Here is a 22,146-nt window from a genome sequence, read left to right on the forward strand (position 1 = left end):
GTTGTGTGAACTTGAGCAAGTTACTTACCCTTCTCTGCTTCCATCTTCTTGTCAAAAAATGAGGATAATCTTAGTACCCATCTAGTTAGCTTCTTTTGAGTTTTAAACAAGCTTAATGTTTGTAAAGAACTTAGAACAGTGTCTGACATTTATAATAGTTCCATATAAATATGTTTAAATAAATATTGTAACTTGATAAGGAAAGTAAGCACAAGTATGGATCTTAAAACGTGGAAGGGAAAAAGGAGAAGACTAACAAATGAGAGGTATAACTCTCATGCATGCAGAAGGAAATGCTACTCATTGGCTAGAAGCAGGAAAGGAAACATGATGTGGGACTCCTAACTGTGTAATAAATTGTCTCAATCTTAGTGGCTTAAAAAAACTTTTATTATGCTCACAGTTTCGTGGGTATGAATTTGAGAAGGACTCAAGTGGGAAGTTCTCACTGGGCGTCTCCCGTATAAGTGTAGTGAGACATCAGCCAAGGCTGCAGTTGTCTGAAGGTGCAGCTGGACTGGAGGTCCAAATGGCGCCCTCCCGTGACAGGCTCTTGATGCTGGCTGTTGGTCTCTCCAGGATGACAGTCTCAGTCTTCTTACGTGACGACTAGTTTCCCCCAGAAGCATACCAAGAGAACCAGGTAAAAGCTGCATGGCTTGAAGCAAAGTCCTATGGAAAAGTAGAAAATAAAGGAAATTAGAGGAAATCACCGATATATCCTATTAAAATGGTGTCTAAGGTGCGAAACATCAAATGATGTAAAAGAGGACGTTGTTTACTAATAAAGGGAATAATAGACAAAGAAGATACAATGATCACAAATGTGTATGGATGTAACAACAAAGCCCTAAGCTATATAAAGTAAGAACTAGGAGCACTAGGGAGAGAAATATATTAGAGAGAGCTTGGGGATTTTAATATGCACCTCCTAGACAAACAATATAGTAGGCAAAAAATGCAGAGCACAAGAGGGAGGGCTAATATCTGCATACGCCGGGAGCTTTTATAAACAAGGGAATAAACTCTATAATAGTTCACTGGCCAAAAGCCAGGAGTAAGCAGATGAAAAGTCATAATGACTGACAAACTGGAGATACTCAAACTCGCTAGAAGTTGGGGGAAAGCAGATTAAAGTCATAATGAGCTCTCCCTTTACATTTGTGATATATGTATCCCCATTATCAATAGGATATTATGACACATTGTAGGTGGAAATTTGAATCAATGCCACCTTTTGTAAAGCAGTCTGAAAATATTTTAATTAAAAATACATGTCACCATGTCTGTAGAATCCAGTGAATAGAGGATTCTGGGAATTTGGTTGCAATGGCAGTGTAGTTTTTGAATCTCATTGAATCTGCCCAAAGAAACAGACCAACTAGATAGGATAGCAAAACTGAAATAAAACCCCACAGATAAGGCCTCAACAATAATAGATGAGAAGATTTTCCTACAAACTCCAAAGTGCAAACTGATAGGAAATAAACGTGATCTACCAGACCTATGTGGTATTAAAAATTGTGTCAAAGTGGAGGTGAGGCAAAGGAGTTTGTGATCATCTTGAGAGCCAGAAAACCACCAAAACCAAATCTGACAGTGCTGGAGTTATAAATCCTCAAAACTAGCAAATCAGAATGCCCTTCCAGATTAAAGCCCTACCCTAAGGAGAAACAGCTGGGAGTGGATTCAGAATTGAACAAGACAGGAAAGAAAAGTCCAGATAATTAAGAAGAGGGGAGGAAGATCTCAGAAAGTGTGAGGTGGTTTTTTTAAAATCATTTTATGCAAATAATAGAAAAGGCGTTCTAGAGCCATGGAGCTAGAGGAACTGTCTTTGCCTGCCCCTCCCTCATAAAAGTGCAGGAAAAGTCATTCCACTTAGAAATGAGCACCTGAAAATGATTATAGGCAAATCTCACACAAAAAGAGAAAGAGCAGTGTGTCTTAACGAAAACCGAAAGTGTGCCAGAGAGACTTGTCTACAAAAGTCAATGAAAACTACAATCAATATTTTGAAGGAAAGTAAGAAAATGATAGAGGCTATGAAATAACAACAAAAATTAGAAATAGAAAACCCCGGAAATGAGAATGTTGGAGAAAGGAAGATTTAAAAGAGAAATGAAAGAAATCAGGAAGAAGAATTAGAAATTAAGATGGAATATAATTTCAGAAATACGGACAAACCTATAAGGAATTCAAGAATAAATAAACTCAAAAGATGACTTATGAGAAATACAAAATGGAAAGGAGGAGATTTTTTTTTTAATCAAGAAATGAGGAAAGAAGTAAAAAGGATTTGAGAAAAGTGATGGCTAGAAAAGAAAGGCAAAGAAGGGCCATCCTTATATAATAGGAGTTTCTGAAAAAGAATGCCAAAGCAGTGGAAAACACTCAAGAAAATTTCCAAAAATGAAGAAGACTTGAAGCTCCTATTACAGAGACACATAGCATAGCTGATAAAATCAACCCAGACAAAACAAATATATTCTAGTAAACTATTGGTCTACAAATAAAAATAAAAATATTGGACATTCAGACAAAAAGTGTAAGTCACTCAAGGAGGAAAGAAAAAATGAGATTTTCATCAGATTTTCAGTAGCAACACTACGCCAGAAAACAATGGAATAACATATTTGAGATACCCAAGGAGAGTGTGAGTCAAGAGTTCCCCCCCCCGTGCCTTTTTTGACAGTTTTACTGAGGTATAATTGATATATTAAAAAACTGCACGTAGTTAATGTATACAATTTGATGAGTTTGGAATGTTGAAGATTTTTAAGGATTTAAGATTTCAAAGATAATAAAGCGTCCTTCAAAAAGAAAAGCCACAGAAAACTATTAAGAACGTGCAAGAACTTAAGGAAGGTTGTTCCCACAAGCCCTTCCCGAGGAATGTGCTAGAGGACAAGCTTCAGACAACCAAAATGGAAGGCACTAGGTACACTGAGAGGCAGGAGCGAGAAGGGAGTCTCGAATGAATTGGAGAATTGGTTCAAAGTCCACATACGGCACTGTTAGACCATCTCTCTAAACCAGACAGCTATCCCCAACTCAGCAATTTGTTAATTTTGTGGAATAATTGAACCAAAGAGACCTCGACTTCAAGGACACCAGGCTCAGTGGTTGGTGAGAGAGAGGAAAGGTGTCAAAATGGAAATAGACTGTGTAAAGGTCTACAAACTGAGTGGTGAGCTCCCAAACCTCTTCCCCTGCTTAGCGCCAGAATGCTGGCTACTGGGTTCATCGCCTCCACCTGCCCTCCCCTTCTGGGGAGCATAGCAGTGGATTCTGAAGGAATTGAATGACTCAGAAAAGACTTAACGAATAATGGCAGTTAAGAGTCCCTGTGAGATCAGTCGGTTCTCGTAGATGGTTCACACGTGTACAGACACAGACACGCTTACATGCACACAAAACAAAAACCGTTCACTCAACTTTTTTACTGCCTCACACTTAAATATGAAATTGCCAAGGATCAGCAGACATTTTAGGAAATCCTCTAACGAAAGAGAAAGATCAAAAGAAACAGAAAAGAGTTTCCTATTTTGATTGAAGGAAAAAGAGACGATGCAAAAAGCACAAGGAAACAAAAAGGAATAACCAGAGAACAAGAAACGTCTTTTCAAAGTTAAACATATGATAAACATTTAAAAATTCATTAGATGAGTTGGGAGGTAAATTTGAGAAAATTTCTTAGATAGAAAATAGAAGAGAAAATATGAGAAATCAATATCCAACAAGTAGAAGTTCCAGTAAAATAACACAAAAAAAAGAAGAGGAAGGAAATTGTGTAATAAATACAACATAGACGCTTTCCATAACTGAAGAACACGTTTCCAGATTGAAAAGCCTCCCAGTTCGCAGCACAGTGCATCACAAATCCCTCTGCCCAGTCACATCATCATGTGATTTTTCAAGATATCAAGAATATAGAGAACTTTTCCAACCCACCCAGGAGATAAAACAGATCACATGCAAATGATCAGGACTTGAAATGGCGTCATACTTGCCAAAAGCAAGATGAAAAGAACAGTTGTAAAATGATTTCAAGCTAGAATTCCTGATTCTCTGTCAAAAATTCAATCCAGTTTGAGGGGAAAATAATACATTTTCAGAAACTCAGGATCCCCCCAAAATGTATCCATGCTCTGCTTTCTAAGCAAGCTACTGAAAAGTGAATTCTACCAAAACGAGGGAGGAAATCAAGAAAGAGACAAGCGTGGGATCCACGGAAGAGGGACTCTTACACAGGCTGGTTAAGAGAGTGACTGAGCAGGCGGCAGAAATGCAGCAGGAAGAGAGAGGGCTTCCGTAGAGGCGTCTTCAGGTCAGTGAAAAAGGCATAGACTTTTTCCCTGAAAACTTCCTTCCTGGTGTGTTTGACCGTGTGGTAAATAGATTCCAGGGGATTTTGCAGTTCCTTTGGAGAGTCTGGGGGTAATTAATGATAAAGACATAGAAAATTAAGTTTAAAAGGAGGACATTATTAATTTCCGAAAAATCAAAAGATTACACAATTTTGTGCAGCTGTAACTATACTTCTTGACTCATTGAATAATAATTCCAAGGACATAATAGCTTAAACATTAAATGTAAAATTTAACCCAAAACTGTGCCATAACACTATTGGGAAAATGAAGAGAGTAAGGTGATATAACAGTGCTAAACCCGTCTCTACCATAATAGCTCAACAGATAATGTCTCAAATCAAGAATGAGCAGTATGGGCTTTTTCTTTTCTTTTCTTTTCTTTTTCGTTTTTGCCAGAAATATGGAGATACGTTAGAGAAGGAAGTGAATAGCTGAAAGAGTTCAAAGAAATTGCCTCTAGGAGGGACGACTTGGGACAAAGGAGTATTTCTGTTTTTGGTATAAGCATTGTGATACTATTTTACTCTTTAAAGTATGTACATGTTTTAATGTGATTTTAAAAATTAATGTATACGTAGGAGAAAATGTAAGAGAATTTCTTTGTGCCTGGGCAATGATGATAAGATCACAAACATAAGGTGAAAATATTGATGGACTTTACTACATCAAAATTAAAGATGCTTGCACAGTGGCAGCGTTGTTAATAGGTGGTTTATAGGTGACGACAGCCCAGCAGAACATATTTGCAATGTTTAACACCAGTAAGGGATTAATTTCTAGAATATGTGAGTTCCATGCATATGAAACTCCATATGAAAAAGGTTAGAAATCCAGTTGAAAAATTGACAAATGATATGAGTAATTCCCAGAAAAGGAAATCCAGTGGTCAACAAACATATGAAAAAAGTCCAACCTCAATAATTAAAGACATAAAAAATAATAATATATTAATTCTTAAATTATTATCAGTTTATACTCACTAGGTTGCCAAAAATTAAGTAAGGTAACATCAAGGACATGAAGAAACAGACCGCTTCACACCCAGCAAGTGGAAGTGTAAACAGGTGCAGCCATTCTGGAGAGCAGCCTGGCAGTATGGAATGGACACATGCCACAGGACCAGGCAATCTCAGTCCTTCAGAAACACTTTTATCCAGATCCATCAGGCCGAAGATGCTTATTCATGCATATGGTAGCAGGGAGTTGGAAATAGGGAGAGGATAGGTAAAATATGGCTGATGTGTAACAGAATCACATTTGTGTAAATTAGAAACACACTCAAACTATCTTATTTATAAGGATATATACAGACATATCCAAAGACGCAATATAAATCATGTTAGATTGGGTGCCGGATTTCATGGGGAAGGATTGGGATTATCATTGGATCATCAAGGATGAACGGAAAAAATAATGCAAAACTAGAGTGGGGCTTCCACCAAGCTCTGGTGATATTTCATGGACTGAATATTAACTCAATTTTGTGCATCTAGTGTTCCTCCCCCAAAAATAAAGTAAAATTTATTTCATGTTTTTTAAAAAATGGAGTGATTGTACAGTTATCTCAAAAAGTGTTTAAAAGGAAAGAAAATATATTATTTTTTAAAAAAAAAGAAGGTTTGTATGGTGTAAAGACCCCTTTACTTTTTATTTATTAGTGGTAAAATTCTAATTATCTACAACTAATTTTTAAGCTTTCATCAGGGGTCATAATTGATTCCACTTTGTTCTTGAATCTTCTATTAAAAACATTTTGCCTTCTCCATTAAGTAGCCTCAAGTCCACAATGCAGACAAAATTGGAGTAGAAAAGAACTCTTCTTAAATTTCAAGGTTCTAGTTAATTCTCAGTTTACTCCAAGTTATCACATAATCTAAAACTCAAATTTGGGTTCATGCTTTAGGTTTAATGCCTCCTTTACTAGACTTTTTCTTTTTTCCTTCCATTTTTTCTCCTCCTCCAAACTCCTCTTTGGGGGAAAGTATTAGAAATCACATATTGACCAGGAGGCAGGAAAGCAGATCTTAGAAAGACCAGAAACCAAGTAATCTAGAACCTAGGAGTGAATTAGATTATCTTTGATGCCATCAGAATCATGATCTTTAATTATGTTACATGTTATACTATCCTTAGTTGAGATTAGTGAAACATGGACCTCTTAATCTTTACTAGTAAATCACGCCCCTCTCCCACAGTTTAACCAGCACCTACCAGTTGGATGGTTGGTCACTTAAAATTAGTGCTCTGCTAAAACATTGTCTTTTCTTTCCTAATATTGTATATTCAGTTAAAATTATGACATCCTGAGTAGGTGGTCTCTGAAAAAAAAAAAAGTGTGTACTAAATATGTTTTATAAGCAATTTCTTGGGTATTGTGAAGACTTACTATTAAATTTGTCGTGGCCACAGTTATTTTATTGCCATTATTTCAGACATGTCTTGTTATCCTTTAGAAGAAGAAAAAAAAGAATGAAGTTAGTTACCTCGAGCAGTTGATTAATTCTTCTTTCATTGTAGTAAAAGCCTCTAGAACCAATCAGTAAACTAACTGCATCTTTTGCATTAATGTATTTTGAGCAATTGAAAAAAATCAGCACTAGAAAATTTAGTCTTGATAGTTCCTCAAAGAGCAAAAAATTAAGAGTGAAAATTAGTCTGCAGGAGAAATACTGAGCACACTTTTATAGGATGTTAACAAATTAGGTACTTGTATTTTTATCAGGTGTGGGACCCAGTCTTGACCTAACTGTGTCTGGGTAGTTCTTGGTTCTTTTTAGGAGCATATTCTACATGTGTTAAATTATCAAACTTTGAGAAATGGCAGAGTCACACAGATCTGGGCTAAAAGTTTAACTCTACCATTAACTATCTATTCGTGAGTAATGTTTCATCTCTCTGAGTTTCATTTCCTTCATCTGTAGAAGGAAATAACATCTGTCTTTCCAGGGGCATTGTCTCCATTAAATGACATGATGTATGTGAAGTACTGGCACAAGGTCCACACCTTGATTGGTGCTGGGTCTGCACGAGGAGCAGTTATAGAGCTGTTGTTAAGGTAGTCTGTGTTCTACTTAGAATAGGCTCGAATCCCAGTGCTGCTTTGGAACTGACCGCAGTCCTGAGGAAGTCCTACCCTAGAATGGTCTGAGGTTGCACCGGAGCTCCTGACTGCTCTCAATTTGAGAGTCTCACCGCATTCCAGGGCCCCAGTGCTCTGATGGTCAGCTCATTCCATATTAAAACATGATCTACTTTTCTCCTCTTGAGTTTTTAAAACTTGTTTTTGTGGTGTGTAAATAACGTATCCCGGTTGAAGAAGAGCAGAATTTATTTATTTATTTTTTTTTTAAAAGATTTTATTTTTTCCTTTTTCTCCCCAAAGCCCCCCAGTACATAGTTGTGTATTCTTCGTTGTGGGTTCTTCTAGTTGTGGCATGTGGGACGCTGCCTCAGCGTGGTCTGATGAGCAGTGCCATGTCCGCGCCCAGGATTCGAACTAACGAAACACTAGGCCGCCTGCAGCAGAGCGCGCGAACGTAACCACTCGGCCACGGGGCCAGCCCCCGAGCAGAATTTATTTTTAACTTAAATTTTAAAGCTTGGAATATTCTCTGTAGTTTTTTGTTAATGTGATAAGCTAGTCTCAACTGAAATAGATACTACTTCATAACTTCATAATCAGTATTCACATATTATTAAAATATAGAATGCAAGTCTCACTAGTTTAAATCTATCACACATATAAAAGAAGTAGTTAGACAAGTTTGTTTTCAGAAATAAGTAAATATGTTTTGAATGCTTCTTCTGTGCTGGCACTGTTCAGAAGGCTCTGTTCGTATTAATGCTCATTTAAGCACCACATGAAGTAGGTACTATTCTTGATCCTATTTTATAGAATGAAGAAGGTGAGACAGAGAAATTGAGTGATTTGCGCCTAAGTTCACACAGCAGAGTGGAAGAATGGTTGTTATAATTTATTTATTATTAAAACATGCTAAGAGTTAATTTGGAGAGGAAAGAAGTGTTCCAGAGAGCTAAAGTCTACACTGGCTTACCACCGTATGGATCAGACAAGACTGAGAGTACTTTACTGGGTTTTCAGTAAGAAATTTCAGGCTGCCATCTCTCTCTGGAATAACGTGTATATTTTTGTCTGCTCAGTTGTAACACTGCCTGCTTCCCTGAGAGGACACAGATTTGTTGAGTATATGATTTGTTCTTGGCCCCAGAAAACCAAATAGGTGATTTACAGTAGGGACAAGAATTGTAAGCTACTCTTTGTTATTCCTAAGGTATAAAAGCATATTAAATTTCTATATTTGTGTATAGCTGTAACAACCCGGAATTTCACTTAACTCTCTGCTAAACAATAATTTGAAGAATTTATAAAAATCCTGACGTCAAAAGTTGTGAGCCAAAAAAAGCTACAATGTTTTTACACTTTTCAAAGAGCATCCATGAGAAATTGATTATTTAATTTTTTATATTATTTTCAGCATAATCTGTTAAAAATATTTAAAGAGTATACGTTATAGGGAGATGTGGTGAGAAATGAATTCATTCTACCCCTATTTGGAAAACATTCTAGTAGCTGGTATGGGACACAGACTCACATTATGGAATCCTTTAAATAATCAATATGTATGTTTTTTATCAATTTGTGTTGCAGCGCAAGACTCATCAGTTTTTTGTCAAATCTTTTGCTACTCCTACCAAATGTCATCAGTGTACCTCTTTGATGGTGGGTTTGATAAGACAAGGCTGTTCCTGTGAAGGTAAGAACAAAATGGTAAGAAAATGTGGCTTTAGAGTCCTAACATTTACCACCTACCTTGTAATCACATAACTTTATTCTCTTTAAAAGGTATATAAATGTTTGTTTGTTTTAATCATTTGTTTTTCTTTGGATAACAGGAATAGAGACAATAAACCTAACACCTTGCTAAAGTCTGTTGAATATTAAAGAAACTAGGCAAATGGTCCCTAGAAACATTTTTCAGGGGAAATATATTTAAATGTTTCATTCATCTTTCTTTCGTTATTCAGGTGAATTGACAGAAGACGTGAAAATTATCCTTGAATCTACTCGTTTAATTTTTACCTTGTTTAATTTATTAGAGAAATTATTATCGAAAAGTAGGCAGTGCAGTATCTTTTCAGGTATATTAAGTGTCTGCCACTCTGCTCGAAAGATATTTTATTCCTAGTATTAATAGCAGAGGTTTTTCCCTGCCCACTCACTGATTCATCCATCTTTGTTCGTGAGATGCCTGGTCTGTGGCTCTTGGCACCGGGATGCAGTCATGGATGGGCGCAAAGACAAAGAGCCTGCCCTCATGGAGCTCACATTCTGAGACATGAGAGATCAGGGGTCATTTGAACAGAAAACAAAGTATATTTGTTTGTGCACCACTTTATTTTCAACTAAGACCTCTGAAATGAAAATGGTTTAAATTATAACGGAATATATTATTTGTAAATATTTTAGAAATATACTTTTTTTAATCAAATGAGACTTCCTTCTAGAACAATGCCTCGTATATAATTTAGGTATATCTTATGAAAAACATAAGAAAAGAGTTGCTAATTCAATTCTAATATCAGTTTCCACTTCTTAGCTCTGATGGTTGGGAGATTTTGTATTCCCTTTGTAGAATATACTCGTAGTTAGCCTGTATTTGAATACTTTGAAAAAGAGGGAAAGTAAAAGCATCCTAAGGCAATGCATTGTATGTTTGGTTAGTTCTTACAACCAAAGTGGAAGATCCAGATTGCATTATGTTAACTAGTCCGTTAAATGCATGGTTTTAGAGCCAAAGAAAATGGTACGAGGTGAAAAGTAGAGATTTGAGAGTTATGAGTGTATGAAATCATGAGTATGAGTGACATTATCCGGGAAGCACATGTAGAGTGAAGAGAGAACAGTTATGAGGGCAGAGCCTTGGGAAACGTAGTTAGGGAGAAGGAAAAGGTAAAGATAGCACAGTAATCTGAGGAGGAGTAGCCTGTATCATTGACCGGGAAGGTGTGACTGCAGCCAAAGGAGGAGAGAATTTGTACAGGTTCTAAGCCTTGTCTCATTTGGAACTTAGCCAGTACTTATCAATGTCATTTTAACTCTGTTTGTCAGAGAGCATCGTGTGCAGCTACTTGGCTTTAGACCCCTTGTCATTTTTTATGCATAGAACCATTTGCAATTCCACAGTAGGAATTTTTGAGATCTTCCCAGACTGTTTCCTTCTAGAGCCTCATGCCATGAAATTGTGCCCATCTTTTCTTCAAAACCTTTGAACCCTGCCCTATAATGCTGTGGGGTGCACATTAGACTATGCCCAGGCGTTCGTAAATGTTATAATGTGGTTACAGCCTCTAAAGATTCCTGTCATTTTAATTTCTTTCTGGTTGATTGAAATTAGATACAGTAGGGGATAATTATTTTGTTGCTTCCACTGCCCTTTGAAGGATAGATTTTTGCTTGTTAGTAAAACAAATTGTAACTTTTTAGGTACTCCACTTACAAGCGAATGAGATGTCTTATAGAAGTTTGGATAGTTTTTGACAGTCAGTACTAGTCCATCTGGCCTCTGTTGGTTTAATAATATCCATCATGTGTAATGATGTATAATCCGTTTTCCTGCATGTATGTATTCCCATGTTGATATCCCTCTGGTTCCTCTGTTATTCCTTCCCAAATATTCTCCAGGACCCACCCTTAGCGTAGGAATTGTCTAAATAGATATTCTTGGTCTGTAACCGCTCCCATCAAGCTTGTTTGTTTTAAATATTTTAACTTTTAATTCTCACCCAACCAAGTCTCAGTGAAACTTATGAGTTTGTTTTTATTTATCATTTTGTCTTAGAATCTCAGGTTCATCATGTGAATATCAAACAGAGGTATCATGACAATATTTTTGGTAGTTAGGTATGCAGGCTCTCAGCCAAACTGCCTGGGTTTGAAGTCCAGTAATGCCATTTGTAAGTTCTGTGACCTGGGGCAAGTCATATATGAGTGGGGGTAATTGTACCTCTCTTAGATTGTTATAGAAAAAGTAGAAGCACTCAATAAAATTAACTCTTATTATTATCTTAGTAGTAGTTTAAGTATATGTAGTAATATCAATAACTCCTAAACTTTACCCTTAATTTATACTTTTTTAATTATTGAGTAATTTCGTTTTCAAAAGGAGGGATTGGTAGTTTGCCAGATATTGCAAAGATGGCAGGTAGTTTAATGTCCTTTAGTGACTCTTGCAAGAGAAATTTCAGGACAGTTACCAGGTTGCAGTGAGATGAAGAGTTAGAGAGAACTCTAGAAACTAGTCTTTTAGGAATTCAAAGTTTAAATCAACTATTTTATTCACAAGGTTAGATTTTTTTTCTATTTGCTTCTCATTTTGATCACTAATGTTAACACACAGCAATGATATTACAGTAATAAAAAAACAGCTATTTCTCATTGAAATTTTTACTGGTAAGCAAATGAAGCCCCTCCCCAAATAACAAAACAGCTGCTTAAAATAAAATCAGAGAGCAGCCTTCAGCTAACGTAGCGCCGTGGGATGAGTGCTCAGTGAATTTTCTTTTTGTAAAAGTGGATTTTTATTGAACATTGTTTTTTCTTCCCTCCAAAAGTGTGTGGATTCTCATGTCATATAACCTGTGTAAACAAAGCTCCGACCACTTGCCCAGTTCCTCCTGAACAGACCAAAGGTCCCCTAGGTATAGATCCACAGAAAGGGACAGGAACAGCGTACGAAGGTCATGTCAGGGTAAGTATGATTACGCTGGGTGTAGACTAATCTCTAAGGTTTATTAATGAATTAAATAAAGTCCAGTCACCTTACAAACAGAAAATTTGGTGAATAAAGAAAATTTGTTGACAGAAAATTCAGTGAATAAAATTCATATAAGAATTTTATTTCATCCAGAGTAATGATTTGAAAACAAAAACCTAGCCTTTACTTGGAAATAAATGCCAAAATGTCTGAAAAGTTTTTGTCTTGTCCCTGTCTTGTAATGAGCAGATGGTGAAGTCTACATAAAGGGGTCTTTGGCACTTGGCCTTCTGGAGAGGTGACATGCTTACGAAGTATGAGATATTATCATCAAGGCATAATCTTACTTGTAATCTTGAATAATATTTAAAGTATAAGCTGCATTTCATCTTACTACCAAATTTGACTTTTATGCTACTTAGGAAGGAAGCCTTGAATGTTATTTTAACGATTACTAGTGCAAGTTAAAATGGTACTGTTTTTTAAATTTTCAGATTAAAATGTCACTCAGTGTTTGAAGAATGTGTTCTCACATTTTCTCATATGTTATTAATGATATATGTGATCCATCTGCTGCTTCACCAACCGAAGAGGCAGAGTTATAACACATACATTGTCTTTTGGTCTTTACCATGCACTTACATATGTAATTGAGGGGACTCTGACATTTTTGCTTGACTTGGTTTTGTTGGTTTGTTTGTCTATCTAAAACAACACTAAGATTCCTAAGCCAGCTGGAGTGAAGAAAGGATGGCAAAGAGCATTAGCTGTAGTTTGTGACTTCAAACTCTTTCTGTACGACATTGCTGAAGGAAAAGCATCGCAGCCCAGTGTTGTAGTCAGTCAAGTGATTGACATGAGGTAAGCTTTCAAAGGTGAAAATATTTGTGTCTTTGCAACATAAGAATAAAAGAGTATCTGCTTTTTCTTCTGATTATATTTCCATGTTGTTATTTAAATCTAATGTCATGTTAATTTTCTAATCTACTAATATTGCTATAGTAACATAATTAAAAATAGGAAGTAAGGCCTAGTTGTGACAGATTGGTTTGTGTTTTGTGTTGAGTGTGTTGGGCTAGAGGTCAGGGAAAAGAAACTGATATTTGAATCCAAAAGACCAGTGTAAAGTTGTTGGAGAAGTGGAGACCTAATGTATTTGTATGATCACCTAAAGGCTTAGAGTATAATTCCAATGTAAGGACAGGAAATAAAAATCTCAAAATCAGACAAACTCTTGGAATATATAATGGACTGGAAAACATTTAAGTAAGTACATCTCTAGAATGTTTCTGGCCTCGTTTTCAGACTCTTTCCCTGCCCTGGAGTGCTCTCCATTACCTCTTCTCGTGACTCCAGTCACTCTGCTTGGGTGATCTTATTTACTCCAGTTTCTCGTAACTCCAGTCACTCTCCTTGAGTGATCTTATTTACTCCTGTGGCTTCAGCCATTGCCTCTACACTTATGACTCCCAAACATGTGTCTCTAGTCCAGATCTCTCTCCAGCGCTCAAAACTAGGATTTCCAGCTATGGCTTACACTGGCGTTCCATATCAGCATCTCAGACACATTATCTTCCCCGCAAATATGGAATATGAAGGGTTAGGTGTAAGGAAAATCTGACCGAGCCTGCTAAGGGTCTAAATATAGAAAGATAGGGAGAAGAATCAAAGATAAGACTAAGATCTCAAGTCTTCAAGACCAAGAAAATGATGGTACCAATAACCAAATTAAGGAAACCACAGGAATAGATCATTGTGGAGGGAATCTGTTGTAGATGTTGAAGGAACAGTAAAATGTCACATGAGCTGTGTTGAAGGCACTTGAAATGTATTATGGGAGGCAAGAGGGCCCCGTGTGCTGGAGACTCTGGAGACCCTCCAGGATTCAAATCCGAGTTCTACATGTATACTTATTGGCCTTGTTACTTTGAGTAAACCAGCAATTATTTCTAGCTTTTATAGAATGTGCAACTCAATTTCTCTTGAAAACTTACTTTGGGCACCGTGAATTACAAGGAGGGGAAAAATCAAATTTTTTTAAAAATTCAATTTGAATGTTTTGTGTAATTAAGTTTTGAGGATTGCTTCATATGAGTTATTTGGATACACACCCAAAACTACACACACATACCCACATACACTGACTTTTAATGTTTCCCTTTTTCTTCAGGGATGAAGAATTTTCTGTGAGTTCAGTCTTGGCTTCTGATGTTATTCATGCAAGTCGAAAAGATATACCGTGTATATTTAGAGTAAGTATGTATGCTGTAATTTGATCACTGACTTATTTGTATTTGATAAAAAATCTTATATCCCTTTATGTATTCCATATCATCCAATACTTGAATGTATAGACAGTTGGTACTAAGTGAATATTTAATTAGTGAAAGATCTGTAGAAAGCCTGACTACATGGCTTGTAAAATAGGTTTCCCCTTGAATAATATTTTTGAGTCACAATTCAGTTTTTGAATAAATACTGCCCCATGGAAAATTGACTAAATGTGAGGTTTCTCACGTTTTAAAAAAACACAAGCTTTTAAAAAAAGCTCACTTAAAAAATTGATGTGTGTTTCAGTTCTATTGCTTTGTAATAACCACTCCAAAACTCAGTGGCATAAACAGACATGACTTGTTATTTTTCACCCTTGTGTGTGTCAGCTGTACACTTCTTAGGTGTTGACTGGGGTCACGCGTGTGGCTGCACTGAGCTCGTTTGGGGCTGGAATATCCAAAATGACCTACTCTCATGTCGGGGGCTGTGGTGCTGGCTGTCCGAGGGGTGATCTCGCTTCTCTCTGTGAACTCCCTCCATGTGGTTTCTAATCCTTCAGTAGTCTGGCTGAGCTCTCCGTGGCTGGCTTCCAGGAGAACCAGAGAAGCTGCCAGGCCTTTTAAGGACTAAACCCAAAACAGGCATTATAATCCTTCTGCATTCTGTTGATCAAAGCAAGTTTTGAGGTCAGTCTGGATTTGAGGGGAGGCACAGTGGACTCGACTTCTTGATGAGAAGAATGGAATTCCAGAGGAAGAGCTGTTGGTGGCCGCCTCTGGAGACTGTCGGCCACAGTGCAATCTTGAATTGGTGAATTAAGACAATAGAGGTTAAAAAAAAAAACTACTGCCCTGTTATGCCTAGATGCTTAGTATTGTATATGAGTCTTGTATCTAAGGAAGGTCAGACAAAGACTCCTTGGTCTCTCAGTTCCCGGACCACCAACTATCTGTTCTCTCCCCAGCCACCGGGGGAGCCTACAGAGGCCCACTTATCTCCAGCTGACTCACGTGGTGGGATTTTATCGTCACTGCTGCTTAAATTACTTTTAATAAGGGATCCATGTATATAAAATTTAAATCTGTTCTGATTGTAAATGCTGTGTGTATAATGATAAACCTTCATTTAAATACTAACTCAAGTGATCTGATCGTCTCTAAGATAATGTGAGTTATTGTTATGAAGTAGAGAATGTAGGTATTTCTGAGCATTTCTGACGTTTAAAACAAGTTGAAAATCAATATAGTCTAGTACTTATGACTATGGACATGGGATCACAGTCTAGTCGTGTGCCCTTGGAAAAATTTATTTCTCTGCCTCAGTTTTCCATTCATAAAATCGGGATGTAGTAACAATACCTACCTTATGAAGATGTTGAGAGGGGTAATGAGTTAATACCTGTAAAATGCCTTGATCAGTGCCGGGTGCTCAGTAATTACTCAGTAAATGTCAGTTGCTGCTGTAATATGGGCATGGTTAATGCATTTTTTAGGATAGTGTTCTGGCGCTTTATAGCAAAGAAAATAAAAATGATGCTAACATCTAGAATGGTATCTGCTACCTTCACTTTGTCATGAATTCTAATGCTAAAACTAGTTATTCTTCTGATTAGGAACAGCTGAACTCTGTTAAAGGAATTATTTAATGAATGCTCTGTTTATCGGATAGTGCTAAGCAAACTAGCAGAAGCATAAAACTGGCTTGAAGTGTGTCTGTTTTCTAATATCATGAATATTGATTAATTGTTCTAGGTCACAGCTTCCCAGCTCTCAGCATCTAATAACACATGTTCGATCCTGATGCTGGCAGATAGTGAGAATGAGAAGAGTAAGTGGGTGGGAGTGCTGAGTGAATTGCACAAGATTTTGAAGAAAAACAAATTCAGAGACCGCTCAGTCTATGTTCCCAAAGAGGCTTATGACAGCACTCTACCCCTCATTAAAACAACCCAGGCAGCTGCAATCATAGGTAAGAATTCATAACATTTATCACGTTGTCCTAATTGTTTACTAAGCTACCTTGTGAGCAGGGACTGCTTTCATCTAGGAATCCCCAGCGTCTAACAGTGTGTGTTCTATCACAGACACTCAGGAAATGTTTATTGAATGAATGAAACCATATACAGCTTTGTTTCCAGTAAACAACACTCTTCAAATGTGTTTTCTTCTGAAAAAGCAACAATGCTAAAGATTAACCTAGTAACAAATCTATTTTCTGCATGTGTGAATTAGAACAAGTTGTTTAATTTCTTAAAACATAAGTTTCCTGTGTAAAATGTAGATATTAATCACCTTTCGGAGGTTATTGGGAAGTTTAAATTGGATGGAATACATAACACAGAGTGCCCTGCATATAAAATGCCCTCAAAAAATAGCAGCTGCTGGGGGCCAGCCCAGTGGCATAGCCATTAGGTTCACGTGTTCTGCTTCAGCAGCTAGGGGTCCGCCAGTTTGGATCCCAGGCACAGACCTATGCACCACTTATCAAGCCATGCTGTGGTAGGCATCCAACATGTGAAACAGAGGAAGATGGGCAGAGTTAGCTCAGGGCTAATCTTCCTCACAAAAAAAAGAAAGAAAAAGAGACAGCTTCTATGTCTGGAAGTTTAAATTTTCACCATGGTAGATAGGCAACTCTTTTGTTACTTTCTAGTAAATAATGAAAAGTTTAGTGAGTAGTGTTCAAATGCCTTTCACAATTTTTCCCTCCCAAAACGAGAAATGGAACTGGACCCCCAGGGTACCAACAAACTTTGGTTTTTAATTTTTTTCTCTTTTTATTGAATAAACATTTACTTTTTTTCCCAAGTGTTGATATAGATTATTTTCTAATGATTGTTCTATTAAAAAAAGACATGAGATAATATTTATCACTGTAATCTGAAAGGAAATTTAGTAGCATAAATTGTTATTGCTGTTTTTAAATTATTTTATTTCAATTTTTTGCACCAAATTTCTTTATTATCTATTTTATTCTATTAGTTTTACATAGTTTTTACCTAATGCAAATGTTTTATATTTATGTCTTATATAGATCACGAGAGGATAGCTTTGGGAAATGAAGAAGGGTTATTTGTTGTGCATGTCACTAAAGATGGTAAGAGAGAACTTTATTGTGGAGTAACTTTGAACTATGTGTTGTTAGAAAATTCTAACTGCTAGGTTCTAGTTTCTGAAAAGAGCAGAATTTGCTCTTATTTATTCTATAATTGAAATTTTCCAGACCTAATTTGATGTGTTTATAAGTCAAAATATAATTTTCTAATTTTTATAATCCTCTTGAGTTCTAAAATTTCCAAGTGTGTTTTGTCTTTCTTGTGTCATTTTATTGAACAGTTCTGCTCTTTGAAGTCAGATTGCATTCCTAAAGATGGTATGTGAAAGAAAATACAACTTGGGGCTGGCTTCAGCGACCCGGGGTTTGCTGGTTCAGATCCCAGGTGCAGACCTATGCACTGCTTGTCAAGCCGTGCTGTGGCGGGCATCCCAAATATAAAGTAGAGGAAGATGGGCATGGATGTTAGCTCAGGGCTAGTCTTCCTCAGCAAAAAAAGAGGAAGATTGGCGGCAGATATTAGCTCAGGGTTAATCTTCCTCAAAAGAGAAAGAAAGAAAATACAACTTGATTTTTCCATTGTTCTAAGAGTATTAAAAATGTATCTGTTGTTGTTTTTTCCCCCACAGTTTACTGCAGTTTTTTTCCAGGGAGGAATTAAATACAGTCATGTGCCACATAACGACATTTCAGTCAACAATGGACCCCATATATGATGGTGGTCCCATAAGATTAGTACCATGTAGCCTAGGTGTACACCATCTAGGTTTCTGTAGTACTGCAGGGGAGGAAGAGATTTTCTTCTACCCTTCTGGGTTCTTCTGGCTAGTCTAAGAATTAAATTTACATGAGACTGATTATCAAGAGAAAAACAAAAGTTTAATAATGTGTGTACATGGGAGAAACCCAGGAGAACCAAGTAACTCACCAAAATCACCAAAGCGCTCACCTTAAACACTGTGCGCAACCAAAACGAAAGAGGATGTTGGGGTGGGGAGAGTCAGGGACTGCAAGGGGCAGGAAGTCAATTCACAGGTGCGTGAAAACAAGCAAGCGTATGGAAATCAAATGTTTATTTGGCCAAATAGAAACAGAAGAACACAGAGGCGACTCCAACCAACAGGCTTTTCTAGGTTCCTCCCCGTCTGCCACCTAGTTCACATTATTCTAGGTGATAGCTTACTTCCTGAGATGGAATTTTTATCTGAATTCTTTTAGGCAGTTAAGGGAGAGGTAACAAGAAAAACTTTGAGTCCTTCTCAGAAAGACTGTTTCTGAAAAATAATCAGCCTGAAATAATCCTCGTGTTAAAGAGACACATTTTGGGGTGGCAAATTTTGTTCCCCTTCAGCACACTCTATTATGTTTGTACAACGACAGAAATCACCTGATGACACGTTTCTCAGAATGTATCTCTTGTCATTAAGTATTGCATGACTGTACAGGGTGAAACAAAAAGGAACCAATTTAATTTAGCATTCTTGAATAGTGTTCTAAGTTCTATCTTTCTTTCAGGTTAGATCATGGGAAAACTGCATTTAAACTATATTAGTTTGTTGCCCTTTAGTGAAATATGAATAACTTTTTTAAAATGGGAACTCCATGGTAAAGTTCCTTAGAATTTAGTGCCAGTAAAAACGGTTTTTCTTGAAGATCTGGCATGCTTTGTCACACAGGAACTCTTTGCCTTGGCTGCCAGAAATCTCAGCGCTGAATTTAATACCTTACTATAGGTGGGCTAAATTATCTTATAATAGGTATAACTATCTTCCTTTTTCTTCTTCTAATTTTTCTGATCTCTAATTCTTCTCTATGTGTATCTGTGTCTTTATTTTAAGTTGATTTATATCCTTTTGAGTATAATTGGAATATATGATTAATACGTAAACAAAACATTATTTTGCATTTGACTTATTATTTTTTTTGCATAGAAATTATTAGAGTTGGTGACAATAAGAAGATTCATCAGATTGAACTCATTCCAAATGATCAGCTTGTTGCTGTGATCTCAGGACGAAATCGTCATGTCCGACTTTTTCCTATGTCAGCTTTGGACGGGCGAGAGACTGAGTTTTATAAGCTGGCAGAAACTAAAGGGTGTCAAACCATAACTTCTGGAAGAGTGCGCCACGGAGCTCTTACATGCCTGTGTGTGGCTATGAAAAGGCAGGTCCTCTGTTATGAACTATTTCAGAGCAAGACCCGTCACAGAAAATTTAAGGAAATTCAAGTCCCATATAATGTCCAGTGGATGGCCATTTTCAGTGAACAACTCTGTGTGGGATTCCAGTCAGGATTTCTGAGATACCCCTTGAATGGAGAAGGAAGTCCGTACAGTATGCTCCATTCAAACGACCACACACTGTCATTTATTGCACATCAACCAATGGATGCCATCTGCGCGGTTGAGATCTCCAGTAAAGAGTACCTGCTGTGTTTTAACAGCATTGGGATATATACCGACTGCCAGGGCCGAAGATCTAGACAGCAGGAGTTGATGTGGCCAGCAAATCCTTCCTCTTGTTGTAAGATTCTCTTACTTTTGGTTCTTATCTTTCTGTCTCTTTCTTTTTCCTTCTACTTCATCTCCTATATGTATTCATTGTTAATAACAAGTTATTATTTTAGGTCATCCTTAAAGTTTTTCCTAAGTGTTAGTTATGTAAAGTAACCATATGTACTTAGACGTAAGCCTGCAAGGTCAACATTAACATGCACATAATTAAAGCTAATCTTTCTATGGAATATCTTACTTAGATGGATTTTTTAACGCATGTTCTTGTATTTTGAAATAATTCTAAATAGTTACCTTCATGGTCCCCAGAAATATAGTGCTTGTGAACCTTAATAGCTCATAAGACTTATTCTGGAGAAGTAGTTACTAAGTAAATTATTTAATTGGTGATGTAAAGGTATAATGTCACATCTATAGGAAGTGTTATTCAGTTTTTACCTAGACAGGTAGATACTTAAAATTGCCTATTGTACTCTTTCAAGAAAGATTAAAACAATAAATTGTTGAATACTTGTCATGTGCATTTCACTGTACGAGATAGAACAATGAGCAGAATAGACAGTCTCACCCTCACAGAACATGGAGTGCAGGAGGATAGGTCCATGAGCAAACCAGAAGTTGCAGGAGAATCTGTGCTATGACAGCGAAGTTCAGAGTTCCATAGGCACGTAGGAGTATCTAACCCAAAGTGTTTTGTTTTTAGTGAAAGACACTTGAGTGTGTTTAAATGCTGAAGGGAAGTAGCCACTAGGGGGCTAGGGCAGGTTGTCTGTCTGGTAAACGCAGGAAATAGAGGAAGTTCCTCAAGAAGGCTGGCGAGGGTGGAATTCAGAACCTGGGGCAGGATTTGGGGCAGGAGGAGTGCAGCCTCTTCCACTGTGACAAGATAGGAGGAGTGACGGGTATGGGGACAGTGGAGGGTAAGATTTAGTAGAAGAAAGCTTAGGAGAACCAGACGTGCTTATTACAGAAAATTTTAAAAATACACAAAAAAAGAACAAAAGAAAAATACTTCTACCTACCCAGACTTGATTACTCTTAATGTTTTGTTTCTTCTGAAAAATATACTCCTGTCTATGGCATCATATTTAATGAATGCTGTTTTGTAACCTAATCAGATATTAATTCCAAGTATTACTTCTAATGTGAAGTAAGAATTAGAATATCTGGGTTTTATGAATAGCTCTGCCAAAAATTTAATTCATAATTTTAGTTTAAGTAAATCATTTAATCTCTTTGCTTGTGTCACCATTTATCAATGTTTATCCTCTCCGTAAGTGTATACGGAGCATCTCCCCTGCTCATGTCACTGTGCCAGGTCCTTTATCGTACCTTCATAACTGTGACTAGAACTCCTACCTAAAGATTTCGCTACTTTGTAAGTTTGTTTTACTGTCAATAGCTTGGCTTTAGGAATCAAGTACTTTAAAATGTAGTGAAATTCTTTATAGAACTAGTATTGGGTAAGGGAATATCATACCCTTGGTGTTAACAGAATCCTTTTGTATTATAATGGCTATACAATCTCCCCATCTGTGATTTATGTTCTGTTTATTTCAGAACTATTTTGACGACTGCCATATGAGAAGAACAGGATTTGGGTGGGATTCTACTCTACAGTTGTTTAGCAAAGATCTTTCAAAATGTTTTGGGTTTAATAGTTACAGTAACCAGCCAACTGTCCCCTCCCCCTTCTCCCAGGTTACAATGCACCCTATCTCTCAGTGTATAGTGAGAACGCGGTCGATATCTTTGATGTGAACTCCATGGAATGGATTCAGACTCTCCCCCTCAAAAAGGTAAGATAACGTTAAAATGTGGACTAGGTGAACTAATGAGCGAAACACTGATGTGACTAGTTGTTTTTCATGAATTCAGAATTTTTGGGTATATGTAATTGATAATTTGGGACTTAGCTAAGAGTAAAAACATAGTAAAGAAAAAATCAAGCTGTTTAATTTTATAGATAGCTCAACATCATATTGTTTTTATTACAATTAGTTTCACTATATAAAGTATGATTATTATCATAATGAACAAATAGAATATATCCTAGAACCTGGAATGTCAGTATTATCTTCCTCTTTAGTTTAAGGAGCTCTGAGGGAGTATGTTTTTCTTAATTATAGCTGTTTTTCACATAATGGTATGCAAT

At 36.9% G+C, this 22,146-nt stretch overlaps 1 protein-coding gene across 21 annotated transcripts in view; it reads left to right on the top strand.

The window, feature by feature from the left end:
- Window positions 1-22,146, top strand: part of CDC42BPA (CDC42 binding protein kinase alpha) — a 327,011-nt gene that overhangs the window by 280,398 nt on the left and 24,467 nt on the right. For all 21 annotated transcript variants that reach the window (XR_011434078.1, XM_070255597.1, XM_005607958.4 and 18 more), the window contains 8 exons: window positions 9,043-9,148; window positions 12,006-12,142; window positions 12,870-13,009; window positions 14,319-14,400; window positions 16,174-16,390; window positions 17,456-17,518; window positions 19,408-20,001; window positions 21,693-21,790. Coding sequence is in view for 20 of the 21 variants with exons in the window: in XM_070255597.1 (XP_070111698.1) it covers window positions 9,043-9,148; window positions 12,006-12,142; window positions 12,870-13,009; window positions 14,319-14,400; window positions 16,174-16,390; window positions 17,456-17,518; window positions 19,408-20,001; window positions 21,693-21,790 (1,437 nt within the window). In the remaining variant the exon portion in view is untranslated. The remainder of the gene's footprint in view (window positions 1-9,042; window positions 9,149-12,005; window positions 12,143-12,869; window positions 13,010-14,318; window positions 14,401-16,173; window positions 16,391-17,455; window positions 17,519-19,407; window positions 20,002-21,692; window positions 21,791-22,146) is intronic.

Source organism: Equus caballus, chromosome 30, assembly GCF_041296265.1.
Source record: "Equus caballus isolate H_3958 breed thoroughbred chromosome 30, TB-T2T, whole genome shotgun sequence".
Taxonomy (NCBI): Eukaryota; Metazoa; Chordata; class Mammalia; order Perissodactyla; family Equidae; genus Equus; species Equus caballus.